Source organism: Oryza brachyantha, chromosome 1 (assembly GCF_000231095.2).
Source record: "Oryza brachyantha chromosome 1, ObraRS2, whole genome shotgun sequence".
Lineage (NCBI taxonomy): Eukaryota > Viridiplantae > Streptophyta > Magnoliopsida > Poales > Poaceae > Oryza > Oryza brachyantha.
In genome coordinates, this window is record NC_023163.2 from 29,970,169 (window position 1) to 29,994,162 (window position 23,994).

General features: G+C 41.6%; 6 protein-coding genes across 7 annotated transcripts; 3 read left to right on the plus strand and 3 right to left on the minus strand.

The window, feature by feature from the left end:
- Positions 1 to 393: 393 nt before the first annotated feature.
- On the minus strand, positions 394 to 3,332 carry LOC102708388 (cyclin-dependent kinase B1-1). The gene is made up of 7 exons (XM_006645103.2): positions 2,924 to 3,332; positions 2,290 to 2,351; positions 2,076 to 2,187; positions 1,901 to 1,994; positions 1,401 to 1,470; positions 924 to 1,062; positions 394 to 704 (listed from the first exon to the last, which is right to left on the minus strand). The coding sequence occupies exons 1-7, from the start codon at positions 3,263 to 3,265 to the stop codon at positions 612 to 614; spliced, it is 912 nt and encodes a 303-aa protein (XP_006645166.1). The 5' UTR covers positions 3,266 to 3,332; the 3' UTR covers positions 394 to 611.
- A 2,122-nt stretch (positions 3,333 to 5,454) lies between these two features.
- LOC102708665 lies at positions 5,455 to 9,301 on the plus strand. The gene is made up of 5 exons (XM_006645104.3): positions 5,455 to 5,673; positions 6,336 to 6,700; positions 7,577 to 8,694; positions 8,798 to 9,010; positions 9,247 to 9,301. Exons 2-4 carry the CDS (start codon positions 6,358 to 6,360, stop codon positions 8,864 to 8,866), a joined length of 1,530 nt encoding a protein of 509 aa, XP_006645167.1. The 5' UTR covers positions 5,455 to 5,673; positions 6,336 to 6,357; the 3' UTR covers positions 8,867 to 9,010; positions 9,247 to 9,301.
- Positions 9,302 to 10,267: 966 nt separating this feature from the next.
- Positions 10,268 to 12,941, minus strand: LOC102708943 (ribonuclease 2-like). Its single transcript, XM_040520548.1, has 9 exons — positions 12,668 to 12,941; positions 12,507 to 12,535; positions 12,289 to 12,362; positions 12,060 to 12,161; positions 11,917 to 11,920; positions 11,674 to 11,765; positions 11,384 to 11,545; positions 10,770 to 10,866; positions 10,268 to 10,657 (listed from the first exon to the last, which is right to left on the minus strand). The coding sequence occupies exons 1-9, from the start codon at positions 12,874 to 12,876 to the stop codon at positions 10,584 to 10,586; spliced, it is 843 nt and encodes a 280-aa protein (XP_040376482.1). The 5' UTR covers positions 12,877 to 12,941; the 3' UTR covers positions 10,268 to 10,583.
- A 901-nt stretch (positions 12,942 to 13,842) lies between these two features.
- Positions 13,843 to 17,197, minus strand: LOC102718050 (ribonuclease 2-like). Of its 2 annotated transcripts, XM_040520561.1 has the most exons (10): positions 17,045 to 17,197; positions 16,655 to 16,956; positions 16,527 to 16,555; positions 16,355 to 16,428; positions 16,111 to 16,212; positions 15,986 to 15,989; positions 15,434 to 15,525; positions 15,129 to 15,290; positions 14,403 to 14,493; positions 13,843 to 14,138 (listed from the first exon to the last, which is right to left on the minus strand). In XM_040520561.1, exons 2-10 carry the CDS (start codon positions 16,897 to 16,899, stop codon positions 14,074 to 14,076), a joined length of 864 nt encoding a protein of 287 aa, XP_040376495.1. In that variant the 5' UTR covers positions 16,900 to 16,956; positions 17,045 to 17,197; the 3' UTR covers positions 13,843 to 14,073. The 2 variants fall into 2 exon arrangements, with proteins under 2 accessions (XP_040376495.1, XP_015690657.2); XM_015835171.2 differs by having other exon boundaries at positions 16,655 to 17,197.
- Positions 17,198 to 17,474: 277 nt separating this feature from the next.
- Positions 17,475 to 20,267, plus strand: LOC102709225 (50S ribosomal protein L13). The gene is made up of 5 exons (XM_006645106.3): positions 17,475 to 17,606; positions 18,691 to 18,762; positions 18,857 to 19,023; positions 19,115 to 19,226; positions 19,874 to 20,267. Exons 1-5 carry the CDS (start codon positions 17,568 to 17,570, stop codon positions 20,093 to 20,095), a joined length of 612 nt encoding a protein of 203 aa, XP_006645169.1. The 5' UTR covers positions 17,475 to 17,567; the 3' UTR covers positions 20,096 to 20,267.
- A 460-nt stretch (positions 20,268 to 20,727) lies between these two features.
- Positions 20,728 to 22,940, plus strand: LOC102718329 (pentatricopeptide repeat-containing protein At3g02650, mitochondrial). Its single transcript, XM_006646500.3, has one exon. The coding sequence runs from the start codon at positions 20,790 to 20,792 to the stop codon at positions 22,494 to 22,496; it is 1,707 nt and encodes a 568-aa protein (XP_006646563.2). The 5' UTR covers positions 20,728 to 20,789; the 3' UTR covers positions 22,497 to 22,940.
- The last annotated feature ends 1,054 nt before the right edge of the window (positions 22,941 to 23,994 follow it).

Genomic DNA, 23,994 nt, shown 5'->3' on the forward strand with positions numbered 1-23,994 from the left:
TATCAAAAGAACTTTAAGCACAATTTGTTATTTTTAATATTTGTACTAAATTTTTTAAAGTAAGACGAATGATCGTTAAAAAAAGTCAAATATTTTACATTATAAAACAGAGCTAGTACTATATAAATGTGATTAGAGTACACCACCTAGTTTCTCAACTTTGCATTACGTGGTTCCTATAGTTTCCAAGTAATTACAATTATTTTAAGCTAAGGGAGAATGCTCACATCAATTTTCAACTACAGTGTTTTTGAGAGAATTACTCGCCACCAGTTCCGGGGTTCTCTTTTGGCTAGCATTTGTATTTTCACTTCTGCATATTAGACAAAATTTAATTTGATAATCTAAACAACTAATGGATCATTGCAGGTGTCTGGCGCGGCGCAACACTTCTGTAAAAGCTAAACATGCAAATAATATATTGCAACCTTCTTGTCCATAATAATACATATATGCCATGGCATAGAAAAACATACCCATTTTACATTCAAAATGTGTTCAAGTTGCCTAGATGGCAAACACATTTCCTTGTTGGATCACAAAGTAGACAGCAACACGTTCAGAATCAAATGACACAACAGAACAGGGACTTTGTCAATCACACGGCATACTTAGAACTGAGACTTGTCGAGGCTGTCAAAGTAGGGATGCTCCATTGCAGACTTTGCTGAGATCCGATTTGCCGGATCATACTGGAGCATTTTCTGCAAGAAGTTATTCACAATATTACCACCTCATATATTGTTGAAAGCTATTAAACTTAACACAATTTAAAAATCAAGAGAAGAAGGCATAATTTAACGCCAGCCAAAATTATGCATAAAAGATCCGTTTGAAAGCTATTAAATTGAAGAGAATTTCAAATTATCAAACAGCCCAAATAATTTTCAACACCGAGAAAATGGAAAACCAGCATTAATTACCGATAATAGGTCCACTCCTTCAGGTTCTAGTGATGGAACAGAACGTTCCAAACTCTGTGGCTTCCACTGGGGAAACTCATGCCAGTCCCTCAAATCAGTTACTCCGGGCCACTGCTCCTCATTAGGAGTTCCGAGCAACCTATTAAGAAGCCGGTTTTAGTAAATGGCGTAATGCACAACACTTACTATATAAATTACCGTAACATATACAGACTAGGCAAGCTATCAAATGCTGCAGAAAGTTGTTTATGAAATTCTAGCATGGCAAAATTTCATCACGCACCGCTATATGTTCAGAATATATCAAACATGGACTTACGAAATTTAAAATCGTCTACAGCAACAACTATAGGATTATTCCATAAAAAAATAACTATAGGATTATCAAATCACTATTGCACTGTCCTAGCAGTTAGGCAATGAACTCATATTATGGTAACCGCACTTCTTGCTAATCATGAAAAGCAGAAGAAATACCTGAAAATGTGAAGCAACTGTTGCAACTCAGAGTCACCTGGAAAAAGTGCTTGTCTTCTGACCATTTCAGCTGTATCGAACAGTACAAGAATCAAAATGAGGCATTATGTTTAAACAAGGGAAAAAATTTAAGCAAAATAAGGATATATTGCTATTTAGTCAGTGAGAAATTCGGAGATCATGATAGCAAATTGGAGGTCAACAATGCACGGTTATTTAAAACTAAAGAAATCCTTGATAAACTGGAGCTTAAATATTCATATTTATTCCAATGAAAGAATACTTCATAAGGCGCAAATGGAAGACTTTAGAACTGCCGGTGCACATCTACCTTCTCATTTCAAGTTTCAAGGAGTAGTACATGCACACATTGATATAAACAGGTCACCATGCATCTGCTAGTGCATTCATTTAAAAGTTGAATCCAGGTTGTAGTTTTGGTTCTCAAATGCAAGAGTAAAGTGTCCCATAAGCCATAACGAAGATCAAAAGGAGCATACCGAAGATGCATCCAACGGACCAGATGTCAACACCGGTTGAGTAATGTGTTGATCCAAGCAAAACTTCAGGAGCTCTATACCAAAGAGTCACAATCTGCAACACAACATACATGAACATCACTAGAGCATGTTCACTTGTTCAGAATTTAGCCCAGACAACATGTGTAAACATTACCTCATGTGTGTAGCTTTTCATAGGAACAGTGAACGCCCTCCCTAGCCCAAGATCTGCAATTTTCAGTATCCCCTTTTCCTTGTCAACCAACAGGTTTTGTGGCTTTAAATCGCTACAAATTGAGAAGGAATAAGCATAAAACATGGCAGCAGCAACTACAAATGGGGTTGGTAAGACCAACAATAAAAATCACAGTAAGAGAATAGAGTCCAACCGGTGAAGGACACCATGGCTGTGGCAATGTGCAACTCCTTTGCATAACTGATACAAGAAGTTCTACATGGAATTGGAAAAAAAGTTAGTCTTTTTTTTTTGTCACTGCCATACAAAAGTAGCAGAGAACTAACGCGGCTCAAGTGCACTGTTATTGTGAAATAGAAATAAGCATATATATACGACTGTGAATTCTGTGCAGTTAGAGAACTGAGACTGCATACTGCAAAAACAACTACATATGGTTCAGCTTTACAGAAACTCTAACCATGGAAAGATTAACCGGTTAGCGCTCTGTTAAAAGAGTTCTTACCTTAATCAAAGGGAAAACCTGTCAACAATCAGAAATAAGAAAAAATAGCTATTTGGATTGTTCAAAAGCTTTTCTATCATGCATTTTTAATCCACACTTCCACAGTTACATTGCTCAGTATTTGGTGAAAGAAAACTGAAAAGATGTATAATTTGAAAAAAGTCACAGTGATTAATTTCTAGTACAGTACTAAACATGAGTAAACGGGATATTCACTGAGGGGCAAGACAACATATTTGGGCTGGAACGAGGTGAATGAACCGAGCGGTAATTAAGACGAAGAACCACATGAAGCATTTTAATAAATAAAAAAATGATTAACCTTGATGACGTTGGTGGGGAGCGGGCGTGGGTTGGGCCCCTTGCGGAAGGCGTCGACGAACTTCTTGAGGTCGGTGTCGAGGAACTCGAAGACGAGGTAGAGCACGGGCTTGCCGTTCTTGGTGGCCTGCTCGACGGAGAGGAGGCGGACGACGTAGACGGACTGGGAGAGGAGGCGGAGGAGGGAGATCTCCCGCAGCGCGGTGGGCGGGATCCCCTCCTCGTCCATCTCCAGCCGCGTCTTCTTCAGCGCCACCAGCTGCCCCGTCGCCCTGTCCTGCGCCTTGTACACCTTCCCGTACGTCCCTTCCCCGACCTTCTCCAGCTTCTCGTACTTCTCCATGGCCCCTCCAAGCTTCCTACCTTCGTCGCGTGAAACCCTAGGCGCGGCGGCGAGGGGCGTGCGAGTGCGAGTGGGGTGGGATTTGAAATGGAGGAGGAGGAGCGGGGTTGGGAAGGAGACGCGAGGATCTGGAGCAACGGTCGGGGTGCGCGGCGCGTTCACTTCTCAGTTCAGTCAGTCGGGCGCGCGAGGGGGCGCGGCGCGTCGGCGCGTCCGGCCTTGAGGCACTGACGCGTGGGTCCCACGGAATACGGGCCCACGTGTCGGTGATGGAGTGTTGGATGTGGGGTTGGTTAGAGAGGTTTTTCGAGTGGCGGAGCGGGCGCGTGGTGTGCTTGTGGGCCGGGCCAACTCCACGGCCCAGCCTGCCCGAGCACAGAAAAAGGCAGAGTTGGTAGAGGGGAAAGCTAGCTAGGGTTACCTATACCTATAGCAGTTTGGGGAAGGATGGTACTTGCATAAACCCTCACTTGTTTCTTTGATAGAATCATAGAATTGCCTATTTATGGTCTTATTTATGTTTAAAGCTTAATTATTTCACACGGACTAGTTTTGTTTGTAGGTGTGTTTGGTGCAGTGTTAGGAACTTATGGCTTTTAGCGTATCGATACATGTCCGACTCTAATACACTTATGTCGCGTGAGATTAAAATTTCACGTCTTTACTATAATAGGAAATGAAAAATACATTATTTCTTGATTTCTCGCGTTTATTACACTAGAAATTTAAAAACATGGTGATTAATAATGACACAATTTTTCCTGATTTCACGCCTTTACTTTAGTAGAAAATAGAAAATACAATATTTCTTGGTTTTCCGTGTTTATTACACTAGGAATTTAAAATAGTGGCCATTACTTATGTCTCACGAAAAAAATACACGCTTTCTTGACTTTCCATATTTATTATTGTCAAAGCTTAAAATAAATTCTACAAATCCCTCTATTTCCTGTCTTTACTACTGTAGAAATTAAAATTAACCACTACTTATACCTTATTTTCCATGTTTACCATCTGAAAATAATATTATTCGTTCAAAACAAGCATCAAACATAACTAACAACCCAACTCATCGCTTAGACCAATCTTAATGGAAGTTTCATGGACAATAAATAGAGTGTCATGTAGATATTTTTGATGATGTGACAAAATATTAATGAAAAGAGAGATAAAATGAGTTTCATAGAGATAAAACCTTCTGTGCACTGTTACCTAGACAACTTGCGTCTTGCATGTAGCCTGGAAAAAAACAACAATAGATGAGAGAGTTGTGTTTTATCCTACTTTCAAACTTTTTAGATGACATGTCACTCTAGGTAATCGTGTCCATGAAACTTAGATTAAGAATGACCTTATACAATAGGAGTTATAAAACATCTTCATTCAAACATCAAGCATGCCTAATTATCATAACTTAAAATGCATGTTTAATCTGATAAACTTTAGACATGGCTTGTATATCGTAACCATATGACTACTAGCTACCGCTTAGCACGTACTATGTTTTCTTATATATAAAATGAAAACTACTCTCTTCTTGAAATAAACATTAACTGAGTAGTGACCACGACTTTTATTACGTTGCAATACAAATAGAAGTGTGGAAGAGTAGTGATTCAATTCCTGATATTACTTTGATATGACTTAAAATTCTCTTTGCAGAGGTTATTTGAAAACTTTTCTTTAAGACCTGAAACATTGGCTTAGCTAGTAATTTATTCTTTGCCATTGGCTTCTAAGTAGAAGTTTCTTCAAAAACTTTTTAACTTTACACAGTTATATATATTTTTGTAACCTTAGAGAACTATTACAAAATCAAATTCTCCCTTGGTAAAAATATATTTATCCTTTAAGACAAAATTTTATCAAATTTCTAAAATTCTGGTGATCAATTTTGTGTTATAATAAATTTATAAAACCTAATACATTTATGATATTAAAATTTGAGGATAATTTATATGTATCATTTGTCTTGTATTTAAACTAACCATTTAAAAAATTATTGTCACTCAAAAGTTTTAAAGTTTGATCAAATTTTATCCTAAATAATAAATATTTTGACATGGAGTAACATATAGCCTATTCATTTTCTGGAAAACAAGGGATAAGATAAGAGGCTGTCCTTCCTAGTTACTCGTATGTTCCATCAGTTAAAATGCAAACACGCATGAAAAAAGGCGCAGAATTTTTCCAGAGCAAGAAAAAGAAAGAAAAAAATATAAAAAAAATCCGTCTCTTCTTCCCAATCCTAGGCGCCTCCCGGTGCTCTGCTCCGCCTCCGCCTCCGCAGAAGCCGCCGCCGCTCGCCGCTCGGCGCTCGCCGCTCGCCGCACCGACCCAGCGCTGCCACCTCTCTTCCTCATCGTCGTCGTTGTCTTGCCCGCGTGGGAATCCTCCGTGTCTAGCTGGTAAGCGTCGTACTCCTACCCTGCTAGCTGAACGGGAGTAGGTCACGAATTTGGTCGCCATCGTGGAGTCCTCTTGGAGCTCGAGGTTGTGACCTCCCTTCGCTTGCTCGATCCGCGCCGCGGCTGAGCTCGGCCGCCGCCCTAGCTTTTTCCGTCTGAAATCTGCCCTACTCTAGCCTCTTGCCACCGCCGCCGTTGCCAGCTTCCTCTTCACGCCGCATCCTGCCGCCGCCCTCTCGTCCCAGCCCTTAAGCCCACAGCCTCGCCGTCCTCGGCAGGGCTGCCCACTCTCCTGTCACCCCTCGGCGCCTCCTTCCTTCTGGCTGCTGATCCTCTCTGACCTGGTGAGTCTGGAGTTTTTCGTGAGAGACGCTAATCTGCTGCGGTGGAGAGGTCATGTTGTTTCAGTTGCAACTTGCTATGCTTAGGTTTCTACTTTCTAGCCTGGAACTTCTGCAATTGTATTTCAGTTTAGGATTTCTAGTCACAGTTTCATAATGGCAGTTCAGCAGATAAATTGACATTTTAACATATAAATTAGTGTTAGAATTCAAATTTATGTTGAATTGTACCTACAATCTACATTGTAGTGTTATCTATGTGCATTACTTCAATGAGGAATGGTAAATATGAAACATTGTTATTGCAACTGTCATTTTCAGGAGATAAAATTTCCCTTTGAAGATGGTTCAACTCTTTTTTCAAGGGTCCAAAGATGGTGCTAGTGTTAATACAGATGCTGTAAAAGCAAGGCGATTTCTTCTTGACAAGGTTGAGTCTTTAATCAGGTCGGTTATAAAGTCTGGTGGCGGGTATGAGGCTCGGCTGTGGCTATGCAGTACTGTCTCATCCATTCATTTGCTTGACCTATATGATCAGCGGGACCTGTTTCTCAATCTATTGGGGATGAAGAACTCCAAACGGGATGTTGCTGCCCGCTTGCTCCGAATGATTTTTGAGAAAAAGCCCCAAAAGGCAGGTTCTATTCTGGCAAAGAAATGCCAGATGCTAGAGGAGTTTTTCCAAGGCAAGAAAATTCCACTAAGAACTCGATATTCTGATTTTTTTTTCCTACTGCTGCTCATGTATACTCTTTCAATCTTCGGAATTTTTTTTCTGTGGAATCATATGTCATATTCATCCCCAAAAATTGTTTTTTTCCTGGGACAGAGGATGTATCTATTTTTCATTTTTTTTTCTTTCTGCAATTCACAGTTCAGTAATGCAACATATTTTAGCTGAGATGTATCTGTTTAGGGATTTTCCAATAAATATGCCATTTGTTCATCTGTTACAGTTACATAAAAAAACAAGCCTGTTCAGCTTGTTGACAATACAAGATATGGAATTAGGCATAATTGCATACACTCTGTTTGATTTTTTTTTCTGCACATAATTGATAGTAAATTAGTAATTAGTGGTCGTCAGTCACTCATGACGTTTACTGTGTATCTCATGCAAGTAGGGTGACATATTATTAGGGTAGCACAGTGCCATTCACTAGAGGAAAATGAAATGGTGTTTCCATTACAGTAGTATCATTCTTTCATCCCTTCCTTTTTCTTTTTGTGTTTTATTTTTTGGGTGTGGTCTAGATTTGAAGTTTACAAGGTATAATCTTGTTATGGCTTACAGGACCTGGGTATTGTATATATGCTCTTATTTAGTGTAAGTTGTCAGAAATGTAGCAGGGTCTTTGTGCACTGAAAACAGTTAGCTAAATACCCATGTACCTTTTTGTGCTTTGCTGCTCTAGTAACCCCTGAATCAAATCTTCAAGCCATATTGACTTTTTCTGTCATTGTTGCAACACAGCAAGATTGGTTCGATACCGGTAGGGATGTAGGGTGGTAGGAGCATGAACATCTATTCTTTCTGACATTCCATTTATTATGTTCTGCAGGGAACCCAAAGCGGATAATGCAGTGGTTTGGCCACTTTGCTGTTACTGGGGAATCAACACATAAGAAAGGAGCCAGGGCACTTTCTCAATTTGCATTTGTGAATCGTGATATTTGTTGGGAAGAGCTTGAGTGGAAAGGCAAGCATGGGCAGTCTCCTGCTGTTGTTGCTACCAAGCCCCATTATTTTTGTGACCTCGATGTTCTGCGGACTGTGGAAAATTTCCTGGAGTATGTTCCAGACTTTTGGTCTTCTAAAGAGCTATCTGATTCCGTCAAAGACGGGGAAATACTGCAGATTGACACAGAATATTTTGTAGATCAATATGTGTATTTGATGTATGAGGAGAATTCTAGAGATGTATGGCAGTTAGTTGAAGAATTTTTTATGGATGAGCCGTTTTCTTCCCTTTCTCAACATCTTCTTATTCATCTAGATGAACAAAGGCTTCTTAAATTCTTGAGAGCTTTGGGGAAACTAGTCAATCCAAATTCACAGTGCAAGGAGATGGCGTTCCCATGCTGTTGGCTTGAGGTTCTTTTGTCAGTATATGGTGATCACATATCTCTTGATGAACTTGTACTATTGAACTGTGCCATTGCCAAGGGCAGACAGCTTTGGCGCCTCATGAGTGATGAAGAGCAAGAGGAAGAACAAGGACAGTTGAAAGAGCTTCTGAAGGGCACTAATCAATTGACTGATGCTGATCATTTTGCTCTCATGAAGGGACTTGTCGATTCAAAACTTCCTGACACACTTAAGTGGATAGGCATACAATCCTGGGTAGTTTTCTGTGAATTGTCAAATGAGTGCAAATCAGCTGATTCCTGTGAGCATCTGTTCACTTGTAACAAAATAGAATATCGCAAAGCTGATGATTACTCATTGGTCCAAAATGATGGGAACTCAATTGCACCAGACAGTGATGATGAGGATCTCATAAGAGGTAGCCATAAAAGGAGAAAGAGAGACCGAAAGAGAAAGCGGCGGAGATATGATTCTGATGGGGACGATCTTGATCAGCTGCTTGAACTTGGTACCTCCAATAGGAGAAGTATTGAATCGCACCATGGAAGTTGGTATCTTTCAACTGATGGCTTTTCTGCTTCATGGGACATGGTATGCCATCTTTCTCATCAACACTGTTTCGTTCAGTAAAGTCAATAAGTTAACACCATCTATTTTATTTGGTATACTCATGGTTGTCATGCTACTACTGCAGGCAGACATACCAGATCACCTTTCTTCTCATTATCTAAGAACATGGTTGAAGTTTGCTTGCTTTAGATGATCCTCAGAAGTCAGAACATGTGTTTGATAATCTTGCTAGCTTTCTGGCGAATTCTTGGGGGGGCTAAGAGATATATGTACAATCCTCATTCCGTTTTCCATCGTCAGACTCAGATGTGCAATCTTGAGGTCCTGAATTCTGAGAGTAAGTAGTCACTTCCTGTACTTCCCACATGTTAATTCTTCACATTTGTTTCTTCTGTGAAGTTCCCAAGTTTGATAAGCACATGTAAAATATAGACTCCGCTTGGTGTTTTTTTGCCCCAACACTGACAGCCTTTCCACATTCATCTTTGTCGTGTCATAACCGTGAATCAAAATACTTTCCACATTGTTTTGGCTTTTCTTTGAAATTTTGATGACACTTGCCATGTTTTGTAGATTCATTCATTATTTTCGGACGTGTCAACCGCCACTGCATCTATGACCATTTGACCAAAATACCGTGTTGGTTGCTTCCATTGAGAAACTACAGCTGCATGAATGCTGAATTTGGCAGGTTTCACTGGGAAGTGAATATACATTTGAATGTTGCTATAAGACTTTGACTAAAAGCTGTTAAAAGTTGTATACCCCAATACGCGGGTCTTATTCTGTGCTGCGCAGCTGGTGACTTGCTTAAGATTTTTTTGATCGAGCCTTTTCTACCTGGAAATTGGTTTATGTGTCATGATCGCTTTATTTGTACTATGTCTCACCCTAAGAGACCCTTTGTATTCTAACGGATGATGTTGTTGATTTTTTTTAGTATATGTTTAATCTTTTGTCATATTTAAAAAGATTACATAATTATCATTTATTTGTTATGATTGGATTTATTACCAGGTATATTTTCATTATATAACTTACATATTTACATAAATTTTTTAAATAAGACGAATAATCGAACATGTGTAAAAAATGTCAATGAGGTTAACTATTAAAATACGGAAATACGGAGTAGTACTACGTCCGGTTGCTGTTGGTCTGTATTTGCTGCAATTCCCGGGTGTGCAAAGCATGCATTTTCACCGGTACAGGGCAACCTATGTAAGTGATGATGATAAAATCCATTAGGTTTATCACTTGAAAATGCCTCACATGATCTTTAACGACATCCAAGTCGTTAAAGATCATGTGATAGATACAATATTCATCACTGAAAAGTCTAGAACGCCTTCAGTCAAAAATATTTGTTATTTAGAATAAAATTAGGTCAAACCTTTAAAATTCTGATAAACAATTCTGTAATATAATAAATTTATGAAATCTAACGAGTTTATGATATTATGATAACATTTTTTGAGTAGAATCTATGTATATCATTTGTATTGAATTTAAATTAAGCATTTAAGAAATTATCGATGGTTGGAACTTTAGAATTTTGACCAAATTTTATCGTAAACGATAAATATTTTTGATCCGATGTAGCGAACTGCATTTGTAGATGACCCACACGAGTCAGGGAATGCGTATACTATATACATATACATGGACGAACTATTGTACAACCTTCCAGAGTACATAAAGCAAGCAATGATTTTTTTAGATACAATCAAATTCTCCGTTTCAGGCGTGTAATGTTTACAATGATAATTGAGTAATGTAGAGATACATTTCCATGGATCTCAGTGCTGGCCCCAGGAGCTATGCGAGTATATTATCGTCTTAATCAGCTAGAGCACCAAACTACGGAACAGCCTCACCATGGCCATTCGATCCATCGTCCTAATTGTATGTTAGGATGTGTAAAGATATCCGTAGACCTCACTTTCGACTTGTGCTATGATCTCCCGAGTAGAATTAGAAAGCACTACAATCATATTGAGACAGAAGGATTAGCACGCGCGCCCGGAGTCGAACAATGACACATAATAAGAAGTTCAAAGAAGAATAAAAAGTTTCATTCCAGATACTGAACTTACCTAGGGGATCATATGTTGGCAGAGTGATGTATCGAGGGCAATGCTTTGTCTTCGATAAGTTACCATTTGTAGAGGTAGTAGTAAGGCAATCACGGGGCTGGGAATACACAGAGTTTAGCGAGACTGTCAGGTTATGTTCCAAAAGGCAAGATTGTACAGCATGTGCAACATGTGAGACATTGACAAAATAACCTGTGCAGGACTGCAGCTATTTTTAATTTTGGGGAAATATCACATGGGCTAACTAGTTTGGAAATACTAATGAAATTTAAGCGATACATGTTCACAAATTCTAACACAATCGATAAAGCATGTATGAATAATACAGGCACGAAGAAACACAAGAAGAAAATGATACACATAATCACATTGAATTCCAGATACTATATTGGTGTTCCCATAGTGATTTTTTTTAATGTTTTGGCATACAAATAGAAAGGTGTTGCATGACCGACGTTGGTAAATGCTTGAGTTTTAGCAAATGTAACTGCCAATCCTGTAGTAAATGTGTGCGCTGTTGGTAGTTCCATCTAAAATCTTTAGATGGTATAATTTTTCATGATACGAACTGTAGTATGTAGGATGCAGCTTGAAAGACCAAAAGGAGAGCTAACCTTCAAATCTTTGTCAAAGCACAACCTCAGTTCTTCAACTGAGCCCTTCTTACAAACAATTTGAGGTGAGGCCCCAAAAGCACATTTGATGGCATCGATGACATCAGTCAGTGCATATTGTTCACCATTTGAAATATGGATACCACCGCTTGCCAACATTTCCTGAAATGCGGTGCAGCAGTTTAATCAGAGCATGTGGCTCAATTTTGGTATTCCCTGACTTATTTGGACTGAAAACTGCTGCTGTTGTAATTTGTGACACAGTGACTTGTCCAAGACCAGATGCTTACTGTGACGTTATATTTGAAGTAGAGGTCAAGAGCAGTGGAGAAGTACTCCAATTCGTCATTAACTACAGGGGATGAGCATGTTCCATGTTTCTCTGAAAAAAAATAGAAACCTGAATCTGAGTAATGACGAATCGGTGCCTAGTAAATATAAATATGCGATATCTGAAGTGGAATTAATATCTGAACTAATTGTCATGGCTGTTAATTTTATAACAAAAGGCCAAATGATTTGAGGAACATTACCCCACTAAAGATATGCAGCGGATGACCGAGCCGCATATGCCAAACAACACACAAGAAAACAACACAAGGTTAGTTGCAATTCCAAGTGAAGTATACTTGTACAATCCAATCCATCAGTTACTGACTTCTGAAACCAAATATACCTCATGAGCCCAGAAGGGCCCCTTGCCACTGAAGCAAGTGGAGGATGATGAGCAGTACAGGGAAGGCCAGTACTGGTCAAGCGTCGGCTTCAGGGGCAATATCTACACCGGAAAATCGAAACCACGCATCAATAAAGTTAGCACCAACGCATAATCAATCACCTCGACATGTTTGCTTATCCACGACGCAATTAAACGTGATAGGATTGAGCTGGAGCTAGTAGAGTACCTTGTCCATGTCGAAGTTTGTGTGGCGGCAGCACGCCGGCCAGGTCCCGTCGTCGTAGTCCGGCCACAGCCCGTCTGCTCCATCCATCCACAGTTGCAGCATGCAAAACACACACACATCGATCAGGAATTAGTTCGCATGAGCAGCAAACCCGCAACCAAAATCAAAGGCGAGAACGGATTGAACCGATCGAGCAGCCGCCGCCGCCGCGCACTTACGGATCGTGAACGTCTGGAGAGGCTCCGAGCTGCAAGCGGAAACGAACGGCATGAGAAAACAGAAAACCCCGAATAACTCGCGACGACCGAGCCAGCCGGCCGGCCGCCCGACGAGCACGCGCGTCCGGCGACGGGGAGGGTGAGGAGGAGGGGGGCTCTACCGGCAGCATCCGTTGACGGCGCAGCAGTGGCGGGTGGAGGCGCAGATGGTGCCCGGCCACTGCAGCGCCAGCGCGAAGTAGTCGAACTCCCGCTGCTTCCTCCCCACGGCCGCCGCCACGCGCGCCCCCCTCGACCGGGCGGCCGCCGCGCCGAGCAGCAGCAGCGCGCAGATCGCCAGCATGTGCCGCCGCGCGGCAGCCATCGCCATCGCCGTCGCCGTCGCCGTCGATTCCGCCTTCCTCTTCTGGCTTGGTGGTTAGCGGCTTCGCTTGGTCAGTTTGGTCGGCGTGGCGGCCAGGTGGATTTATCGGGTGCGGTTACCGCGAGGGGCCGTGTCGCTGGCAGGTGGGCCCCGCGCCGCCGAATCAGAAAAAGGCCGCTCCATTCATTTTTACTCGTGAGAGTGGTATTTATTTATTTTTTTAAGAGAACACAGTACAACGCACATATACTCTCCCATAATCCCATAAGAACGTACGCACGTAAATCCTATAGATGCTACTAAGGCCCTGGTAACCATTAGGCTACAGGCACTTTCGCGCAAGGGTGGTATTTAATTAGAAGTATATATTTTAGTTGGTTGGTTAGTTAGCGTGATTAAAGTACGAGCAATTTGGTGGTTACCAGATGATCCGAAGCTAAATCATTTGCAGATTTGAACTGATTTATACGAAATTGTTCAAAACTTCACTGTGATATCGCAAGTTTATTTAGGAGGTGATTGTGAAAAAACAATCAAATGATATATTTGTAAACGAAAAATAATTTGTGAATAATCATGTTATATATGTGTTGTTAAAGATCTACAATTAAAGGCTGAAAAATAAACTACAATTAAAAACTCCAAAATCAACTTCAAATTTAATATTCAAAATTTAAATTTTAAGAAAGGGAAAAATGAGTGTGTTAAAGGTTTGAATCCTGCAAGGTGAAGAAGCCGGGGAGGCTCATGACCCATCTTAGCAAGCGATGCCATGTGGATTTGGTACTTTGGAATATTCCATGTGGTTAATTAAGGCCAAAAAGTGACATCAGCCTATGATCAATGATCAGACCCCGATCGTTAAACGCAAATGATCCAAAGCCAACCGGAAGCAAGTGCGTGAAGTGAACGGAACAGAGAGCACGAAACTCCCAGACTCATCACAGCAAAATTTTAACCCCAAAAAAACAACATGAGAAATGGCAATGATAAACAGTGCGATTGAATTTAGGAAGTGAAATCAGGTGCTGTGAATTTGCAGACAATTCAGAGTTACAGATTTGCAGATATTATATACTGAGATGCAGCAAGTTAATGGCGCTGCTCAGTGACTTATCGAGTGCTCGATGACGTAAAGAATTGCAGATGCAGACGCTACTGTATAGCCATCAGAGCCGTGTAGAATAATGCTCTCTGTGAGATCTACTCAAATGATTGGTGCTCAACATTGACTTGGTTGCTGATTCCTTCAGTAGAATCGCTAATTGCTGTATGTTAAATCAGAGTGTCAAAAAAAAGGGGGAAATACATAGGAGGAACAAGGGCATTTTTCATTGAGAAGAAAGCCACAAAAATTCCAGCAGAAGATGACTGAAAAAAAAAGGCATGTATTTATCCAGATAACATTGTCAAAACTGAGAGAACTATTTCAGCAAACTTATCTTTAAAATCACAAGAGAAGCTCGGAAAGCATAGCACTTCATGTACCCTTCTATTCATTTCTGTGATTGATAATGGCATAGATAGCTCACCGTGTGGTTTATATGATGGTAAAGTGACGTAGCGAGGGCAATGACTTCTTCTGTTAACCGAGTTTTCACCCTCGACTACGCAATCCCGAAGCTGCAAAAATACGTTATTTAGTTCGATTAGGAATTCGGAACATGCTATGAGGAATCTTCAGTGAACCATAAATGTTTATCATGAAAGATAAAATTTACAGTTAAATTTGAGTTTTTTCCATAGTAGTTTATTGTCTAGCCTTTGCTTTTAATGATCTAAAAGTAAGTATATAATTTTTTTCACAAAAAAATATTTTTAATCGCAATTATACTTAATTTCAGCGAAAGCTGAAAGTCACATGGTAAAAATGTAAATTAAAGGATGCTTAGAGCGATGGGAGCCTGGGATATCCATTCTAGTGTAATATTTTATATTAAAATGGATGAATTTTTAAATATATCTTATCAACGTTTCAAATAATTTTTTTAATATACTTATAAAACTATATGGTTAGATTTAAATTTTACTACACTACTACAATTCCTACTAGGTACCGTACCCCATTTCATAAAAGTATGTCCAGTTATTGCATAATATAGGCCTAACTGTTATTCAACTTAAATCAGGTCCTTCTAATACAACTGTAACAGCAGAAATTCCTGCTTCAACTGATTTAGCTAATTCTGAATATGTAAGTGCATGTGCATGATGACGTTATAACGTGCTTCACTCACAAATATGATGAACATAATTACCTGATAATCCTTGTGGAAGCAGAGTCTCAGTTCTTGAACTGAACCGTTTTTACACACAATGGATGGCATTGCCCCAAAAGAAAACTCAATTGCAGAGACAATATGACTGACTAAGTATTTCCTGCCACCTCTCGGATAAATGTGTGCTTTTCTCAGAGCTTTCTGCAAAGAGTGAAGACCATATGAATGTTCCGCCAAAATGCAACAATCTCAAATACCTTGCAAAAGTAATATTGAATTGTGATGGGAGGTGATTAATTATAGCCTCACAACATCATATTATTAGGCCAAATACTCATACTAACCGTCACATTATATTTGCTGTACAGGTAAAGTGCTGTAGAGAAGTAGTCATATTCATCCTGTATTTCAGGGTAACCACATGTTCCATGAGTTTCTGCCCAAAATTGTAGAGTATTAGCTACAGATTAAATGGAGCTGCATGATCTGGCACACTTACAAAAGAACAGAAAAGTTAGTTGGAATGTTCCTGACAATTAGTAGATACCAACCTTTTCATGCAGCATCAGAACTGACTGTAGCCAAGGAAATCATATGTAAAGGAAAAAAAATCTATAATGAATGCTCTAAATTGTTATGTTTCAACAAACTCATGTCCATGGATTGTAGGCAGTCTCCTTCTAGTGACCCGACGACCGAAATTATCCATGGTGCACGAGGATACGAGGGTTCTTTTTCAAACATTAGCAACATGTATTTTGAAACAAACATAAAAATTTATAATTGTCTTATCTAGAAATAATAATAGTCTTTATAGTATTAATAACTAACTGATTAAAAGTAAATCGTTATGAAGCAGAACTGTAATTGCGTCAACAAGTTCAGAAACCACATACCCCACTGACGAACGTCCAGTAAAACATCAGCACATGAACATGAGAGTCAGGAGAAAGAAAAAAGAGGTAAGCTATGAGTAAATTCTCATCATCAAATCACAAATTTTAAGATACCAAATGGCTACCTCATGCACCCAAAATGGCCTTTTCCCACCAAAGCAGGTCGAGAAAGAGCCGCAGTACAAGGATGGCCAGTACTCCTCGAGTATCGTCTTCAACCTCGAGATCTGTCACAAAGAAAAACCAGATAAATATACACCAAGTTGATTAATTCAATGGCAATCTTGCAGCAGCAGCTACCAGTTCGTCCAAAAAAAATGGGGCCAAATGAGCTCATCTTATCCTGAAGATAAGATGGGAGGCTGCCACCTTATTGTCGTCGAATGTGGTTGGCCTGCAGCAGGACGGCCATCCCCCATAGCTGTACTGCGGCCAGAGCCCATCTGCTCCAACAAACACGGGGCGAGATCACGAACCGATGCAGGCAATCGATTATTGGCAATTTAGCATCTGAATCTGCAAGAACTCTTCACACACTTACGGATCGTGAAGAACTTGAGCGGATGTGAGCTGCAGAGCGGAAAGGTGGGAGAAGAACAAACAGGTGAGCAAGCAAATCCGACAATGGCGGAGCCGGCAGAGAAAGGGAGGGAGAGAGAGAGGGGTCACCGGCAGCAGCCATTGGAGCTGCAGCACTGGCTGGTCTGGCGGCACACGGTGCCCGGCCACTGCAGCGCCAGCACGTAGTAGTCGAACCCGGCCCACCGCCGCTTCCTCCCGACCCCTCCCGCCGCCGCCGCCCGCAGCGGCGGCGGCGGCAGCGCCCCGGACAGCACCGCGGCGAGGCAGAGCGCCGCCAGCGGGATCACCAGCCGCCTCTTCTCCATCCTCCTCCTCCCGCCGCACGGCCGCATTTTCTTGGCGTGCGTGCCCGGATCTTTGTACTACTCCGACCAGTAATAGCACCACCACTGCATCAATCGCAAAAAAGCTCGCAACTTGTAGAAGAAATGGAGTAGCTTGGAGAGCATGACAAGGTATGATTTTGACTTGGATTACTAGCTTAACATCGCATCGGGTTAACGTCGGTGGTGATCTGACCAAAGCATGGCTTGCTTTGGCCGTGAAGCTTGCAGTAAGCTCAAAGCTAACCCTGTCATCTCATGCCTGGGTAGGTTTCGTTTGCTTCCATGGAGGGTGGTGCTGCTGAGAAATCTGTCTGCCATTGCTGATGAAAAGCGGCAAGACAGTCTTAATTACTTTTTGTAAACTTGAATTTATGAATGAACCAAATATAAAATTAATCCAAATAAGAAAAAAAAAGCCAAATTCCGATGGAACCAAAGCCCACGGGCCACTACTACAGACCAGTAAAGGGAAGCCATGGAGGCCGTAGTAAACTAGGTCTTGGCCTAATTAGGCCCAGTATTAAAATGGGCTTAAAAAGCCCACTAAAGGCTACGAAGCTCACACGACGCCTTCGTCTGCGCCTCGTTTCGCAACCGATCTCTCCTTCCCACGCCGCCGCCGCCGCCGCCTCCGCCTCTCGTCCCCGGCCACCAGTCCACGGCGGCGGCTCGACATGGCGGCGGCTCCGCCGGCCTTCACCGGAAACCTCAAGGTTAGTTACCTCCTCTCCGGCCGATGGCATCGAGGTCTTCCGGAAGCGAGACCCGCCATCTTCCTTCATCGCACATTTCGCTCCCGGCGCTGAGACCTAAAGTGACGGCGGTGGCGTCGGCGCGGTGCCCCCCATGGGAAACAGGAGCTTGCGCGCGTGTACTCTCCGCAAATCTTTCGGGGACGGGGGTGCCGTTGCTCATCGGCTCTCCTCGTGGGCGTCAGCTTTTCGTTCACAGGTGGTGTTGATCAGTTGGTGTAGCCGTGTAGCCGCAGTAGGAGTCAGTGTTCTCCTAGACAGGGGTCCGGTAGGAGGTTTGCTAGTTGAGAGTTTGTGTAGAATCATAGTGCAGCCGGCTGAATCCATCAGACACGAGAGCGAGATGCGTTTTGCTTACTTGCTTTGCCTTCAGCGGTGGAGAAGTTGGACGCGGTCAGTGGATCAGCTGTTGGCTTCTCGCAAACATGTGTAGCAGTACATACCTCCGCGGTAGAGCCAGTTAGGTTCAGTATAGAGAGATTCACACTAAGTCCTTGATGTGGACTAGCTTTGTGAATTGTGAAATTCCAGAGTTGTAGTAAACAATAGTTTGCTGATGAATTAAGATGGTGTATTGATGAGCGAATACAGGTATAAAATAGTTGCCTTTGCTATTAATTGTGATTGTTGTTACTGTATATTCGTCATGGCAATGGTTTCTTATAATAGCCCAAGAATTATAGGGCATACAGAATCTGCTGTAGCATACTGATGGAATGGTGCAAAATTGAGTCTTTTCTGATTGTTTTGTTATTGCAGCAAGCTTTACATATAATTATGAGTATATTATTGGACAACATCATGTTATCTGTGGTCATATTGCATCGAAAAAATGAATTCTGTATATCTTTGTTTCCCCTTAAAAGTAATGAATTCTACAATTGAAATATCTAATTAGCTAGCCAATATGAATCCTGTTCTTGCATCTAGCCTATATTTTCGGCCTCCTTTTAGTTTGGACTTACTCACTTACATTAATGCAATTTTTAAAATGAACCTAGTTGTAAAAGTATGTACTGGTAGTCTTACTTTTTGAACTGTGCAGAAAGCTCTTGCAGGCTTGAGGAGAATTAATTTAGATGGATTGAGATGGCGTGTATTTGATGCAAAGGGCCAGGTTAGCATTATTCTGGTGATTCCAATTGTTAATGCTTATTTTCATGGGAAATGGTTGCGTATTAAGATATTTTGCTCATGTGCTTATGTGATAGGTGCTTGGACGGTTGGCATCCCAAATATCTGTTGTGCTTCAGGGCAAGGACAAGCCAACTTATGCGCCACATGTGGAAAATGGAGACATGTGCATTGTGCTTAATGCCAAAGATATCGGTGTTACCGGAAGAAAAATGACTGATAAGATTTACTACTGGCACACAGGGTCTGTATTTACTATTAGTATATTCTAAGCAAATGCCTGTTGCGTGTTGTTTTAACAATAACAATTGTCTGTTGTGTGTTGTTTCAAACAGGTATATTGGTCATTTGAAGGAAAGAAGACTCAAGGATCAGATGGAAAAAGATCCAACTGAAGTAATTCGCAAAGCTGTCATGCGCATGCTTCCTCGCAATAGATTGCGTGATGTAAGTGAAAATTCCTTTTTTTTTGTTTCTGCTTGGAGACTTGATGCTAGATTTATTTGGTGTTATCGATACAACTGTGATGATTGCTGAATGCTGATGCACATTCTCACTGATGCTTTCATGTCTTAGCTTTAGCAAAACCGGTTATGTCTTCACACTATATACTGTTGTCTTGTGTTGTTACTTATAATATTATTCATTTTACATGAGATACCAAGCCATTATGTTAGCAAAAACTCTTACAATTTCATAAACTATAAGGATAGCTCTGAGGATTTTTGCTTCATATTAGGTATGTACCTCTGTAAACTTTTGGAATATGGTTTCTGCAACACTATGCTGAATCTTACAGGTTTGCTTCTTGTAAGGATTTTCAAGATAGAACTGTGTATACTGAATAACATATTCAACATACCATAAAATCCAGCCATAATTTCTTGGTTCTTATATATATATATATATATATATATATATAAGAACTGTGTTTTGCCTGAGAAATCAAGTCCTTTCCTCTCTGGTATAATCAAGAAATATAGTCAAGAATATATACTTTTATCGTTATTGTTATGATTCCTATCTTCAAATTGTTAAAAGGGCTTCATATTATCCTGTTATTCCTATTGAGTATTACTGTTCTGATCAACCAGGATAGGGATCGCAAACTGAGGATATTTTCTGGAAATGAGCACCCATTCCATGATCGGCCTCTTGAGCCTTTTGTGATGCCACCACGCCAAGTTCGTGAGATGCGCCCCAGGGCAAGACGTGCACTGTTGAGGGCGCAGAAGAAGGAGCAGGACAGAGCAGCAGTGGCATCAGCCAAAGACGAAGAAAATGCGAAGAATGCGAAATCTGAAACCACCGCATAGAGGCACATTCAGATGTGTGTGGCTGGAGATTGCTACTGCCTTGTCAATCTACCTGCTGCTATTTTTTTTCTTCTAAAGAAAATCATCAATGTATCTTTTATTTATTTGACAAGTAGACTGCTGATTCAATAGTAGGCAGTAAAGTCATATAACCTGGAAACGATCAGCTCAATCTGAATGTCTTTTGTATCTTCGGCAATCAGTCAGTATGTAACTCAAACCTCGTCGCTAGGAATAATATCTGTGCTGCTTTGTTGCAGCAGTCCATCACCATTCGTTTCACTAAAAATACTAAAACCCTCGTCTTGGATTCGGCTTGAACTTATCTCCAATGCTTCACCAATTTGATGACATCAATTTGTGCTCCCTCCATTTTAAGTTATAAGGAGATGTTTTGTTTTTCCTTAGATTTATCTATAAACCAATGTGCATATTATACATTATATTTATGTATTTATTAGTATATTTACGAATTTAAGAAAATCAAAATCTTGTAACCAGAAACAGACGTAATATAATTTAGTTTTAGGGAAAAAGGAAATGTTTCATGGCCCAAAATAATATCAGGCCCAGTCCAATAGGCCATCAAGGCCTTAAACCCTAGAAATCAAGCCAGAAACCTTTCCTCCGCCGCTGGCTACTCCGCCTCCACACGATACAGCTACCACCACACCTCGCCGCCGCCGCCGAGGAGATGTGGCGGCGTTCGGGAGCTCGTGCTCTCCCCCTCCTCCGCTCCTCCATCCACAGGTCACCGCCGCCGCCGCCGCCGCCGCCATCTCCGCTTCGAGCCTTAACCCGAGCCCCGCCTCCGCGCGCTTTCTCCCGCTTCCTCTCCTCCTCCCCGGAGCCCCTGCCGGATTCCTCCTCCGCCGCCGCGGGTCCCGCGTCCTCTGATCCCGCCGAAGCCGGGGAGGATGGGCTGTCCTCTGATCCCGCCGAGGCCGGGGAGGATAACCTCGCCTCGCTCTGGGAGGAGGACGTCGCCGGCGACGGCGACGGCATTTTCGCCGCCGATGCCTCCTCCGACCCCGCCGATGCCGTGGTCGATGAGGTGATGGTCGAGCGCGTCCGCGCCGTCGTGGAGTCCACCACCGAGGATCAGATCCCCTCCGCCCTCGCCGGCATGGTCGTGGACTTCACGGAGCCACTCCTCTCCGCCATTCTCGTGTCCGCTTCCGAGAGCTGCTCCGGTAAAAAGCTGCTACTCTTGTTCAAATCTGCCGGGAAGAACAACCCTGCGGCTAAGAGCCTCGGCAATCTCGAGATAGTCGTGGACAAGATTGCTGATTCCGATGAGATTGACAAGATGAATGTGTATTCGCTCTGGGATTTGGTTAAGGAAATGGGCACTGTGCCTGGATCAGTGAATACACGGGTGCTGAATAAACTGCTAGAAATGTTCTGGAAGCTCGGGAAGTCAAAGGCTGCACTGGAGGTGTTTGGCATGTTCAATGAGTTAGGATGTGCGCGGGATGGTGACAGCTATTATCTTGTGATTCAAGCAGCTGGGAAGAAGTCCATGGTTGATGCTGCATGGAGAGTTTGCGAGGAGATGATTGGCTCTGGCTGTTTCCCTGGTGATGAGAAGGTCGGTGACATCGTGACATTATTTTGCAAGAAGAAGAAGGTGAAGGAGGCACATTCAGTGTACGTAGCTGCAAAGGAGAAGAAGGTGCAGACTCCGACATCGGCCTTAAGTTTCCTTGTTAGTGCTTTGGCAAGGAATGACGAGACCATCAATACAGCTCTAGAGCTGCTGGAAGAGTACCAAGGGGAATCTCTTAAGGATGCTGGCCAGTCCTATGCTGCAGTTATACATGGTTTGTGTAAGACAAACAATGTGGAGGATGCAAAGAAAGTGTTGATGAGGATGGTGAATGTTGGCCCAGCTCCTGGTAGTGCAGTGTTCAACTTTGCCATCACGGCGTTGTCTAAAAATGGAGAAATGGAGGAGGCAAAGGGTTTGATGAGAGTGATGGAAAACCAAGGGATCCGCCCTGACATTTATACATACAGTGTGATTATGAGTGGCTACACCAAAGGAGGCATGATGGATGAAGCCCATGCTCTACTTCGTGATGCTAAGAAGATTCATTCAAGACTAAGCAGGGTTACATATCACACACTTATTCGGGGTTACTGCAAGATGGAGCAATTTGAGAAGGCCTTGGAGTGCCTAAAGGAGATGAAAGAAGATGGGATGGAGCCAAATATGGATGAGTACAACAAACTTATCCAGTCACTTTGTCTGAAGGCTTTGGACTGGAGAACTGCTGAGAATCTCCTGAAGGAAATGGAGGATGGTGGATTATGCCTTAAAGGCACTACTCGAAGCCTCGTAGCAGCAGTTAAGGAATTGGAAATGGAGGAGCTGTCAAATGCCAGCCAAGAAGCATAGTTTCTTTCGGACGCGCTTGCAGTGACACAGTCGCTAATCAATTTTGGGGCAATGCTTTCTTTTGCTCTCTGCTTCTCTGGTGAGCTTGTGAGAAACATCAACTTTTGTACTTGTGTCTGTTTGTTGTTAGATGCTATAATAATGCATTTACATTGTAACTGCTAGACTGACAGGGAAGAGACTTAATTTTGGTCTAGAATTCCTACTTCTTTAGAGCTGAGAGAATTTCTATATTATTTTTTCCATATGATCTCATGCCTTGCAAGGGTAGAATACAAAGCTAAAGATCAGAACAAAATGTCTGTTGCAGTAGGTACCTCTAGAACCTGATATCAAAGAGCACGTAGACAATTAGTATGTAAAAATACCAAAATTTCAGTGACTAGCAGTAAACTGTGATTGTATATTTATTCAGGCATCAGTACTGATTAAGGAAGATATTTTCATTGATCTGATAATAGAACATGCATGGATAATTTGGTGTGCAAGTGGATAGTTGTTAATTTGATAAATGTAGTTTAGTTCCTTTATTCTATGAGGTCCCCACCATTCAGATAATTCTCATTTACTCATTATATGTGCTCACGTGGACTTGTTTGTTGAAATAGCCTATTACCAGCTCTCCTGCATGATAGCTTTAGTGCATTCAGTTAGTGCTATCAGTAGTAGTAGTCATGCACTTTTTACATAGTTGGTGATGGATCACTGTCTTATAGTGACTGGTGGGTCAATAGTATGGGAGCAAATATACATCATATTTATGGTGTTTGTTTTATTATTTTTTCTGTTTGGTTGATTTGATACTAGTAAACTGTTTCAAATTGGAGCTTGTTAAACTGATTTCCAAAAGAAATAAAAGGTAGAGCCATGTAAATTTCCTAGAATGCAGACATTTATATTTATAGAAGTTTAGTACAGAAAATTATGCTAAAAAGCGTTGGTTTGCCCTCCTACCTTGAATAGTCCAACTCTACTTGAAGTTTTTATCAGACCTATCGTTACTATTGATGAGTGACAAGTGGCCTAGCAAGAGTATCGTAATATATTAACTGTAAAATTTTATGGTTTAATCCCTAATATCTAGTACAATCCATTTCAGCGGATTAGCCTCTGTTGGGTGATCAGCTGTGAGAAATTTCACACACCTGTCGTAATTGAATTTGATAGAGAATTGCACCATGACATTTTAGAGTTTTGTCTAGCCTTCTAGTACTTTCAGGCTTTGTCGGCACCCCCTGAAAAGACATTGACGGTTCTCTTGCTTCGTCAGGAGCTGTGTCTAGCTGATGCTGTTGTGTGTACCGATTGGTACTACCTGTGAGCGGGCTGTTGGGTGGAAGCAATCACAAGATCCACAACCACAACAATACTTGTTTGATTTGATAATGTATTTAATTGCTATGCAGACAAAAAGGAATCATGCATTGGTTGGCCATGATCAAGCTCTTCTTTAGATAAGCTAAAATGGAGTTATTGCACACTAATGAAGCAACCAGTG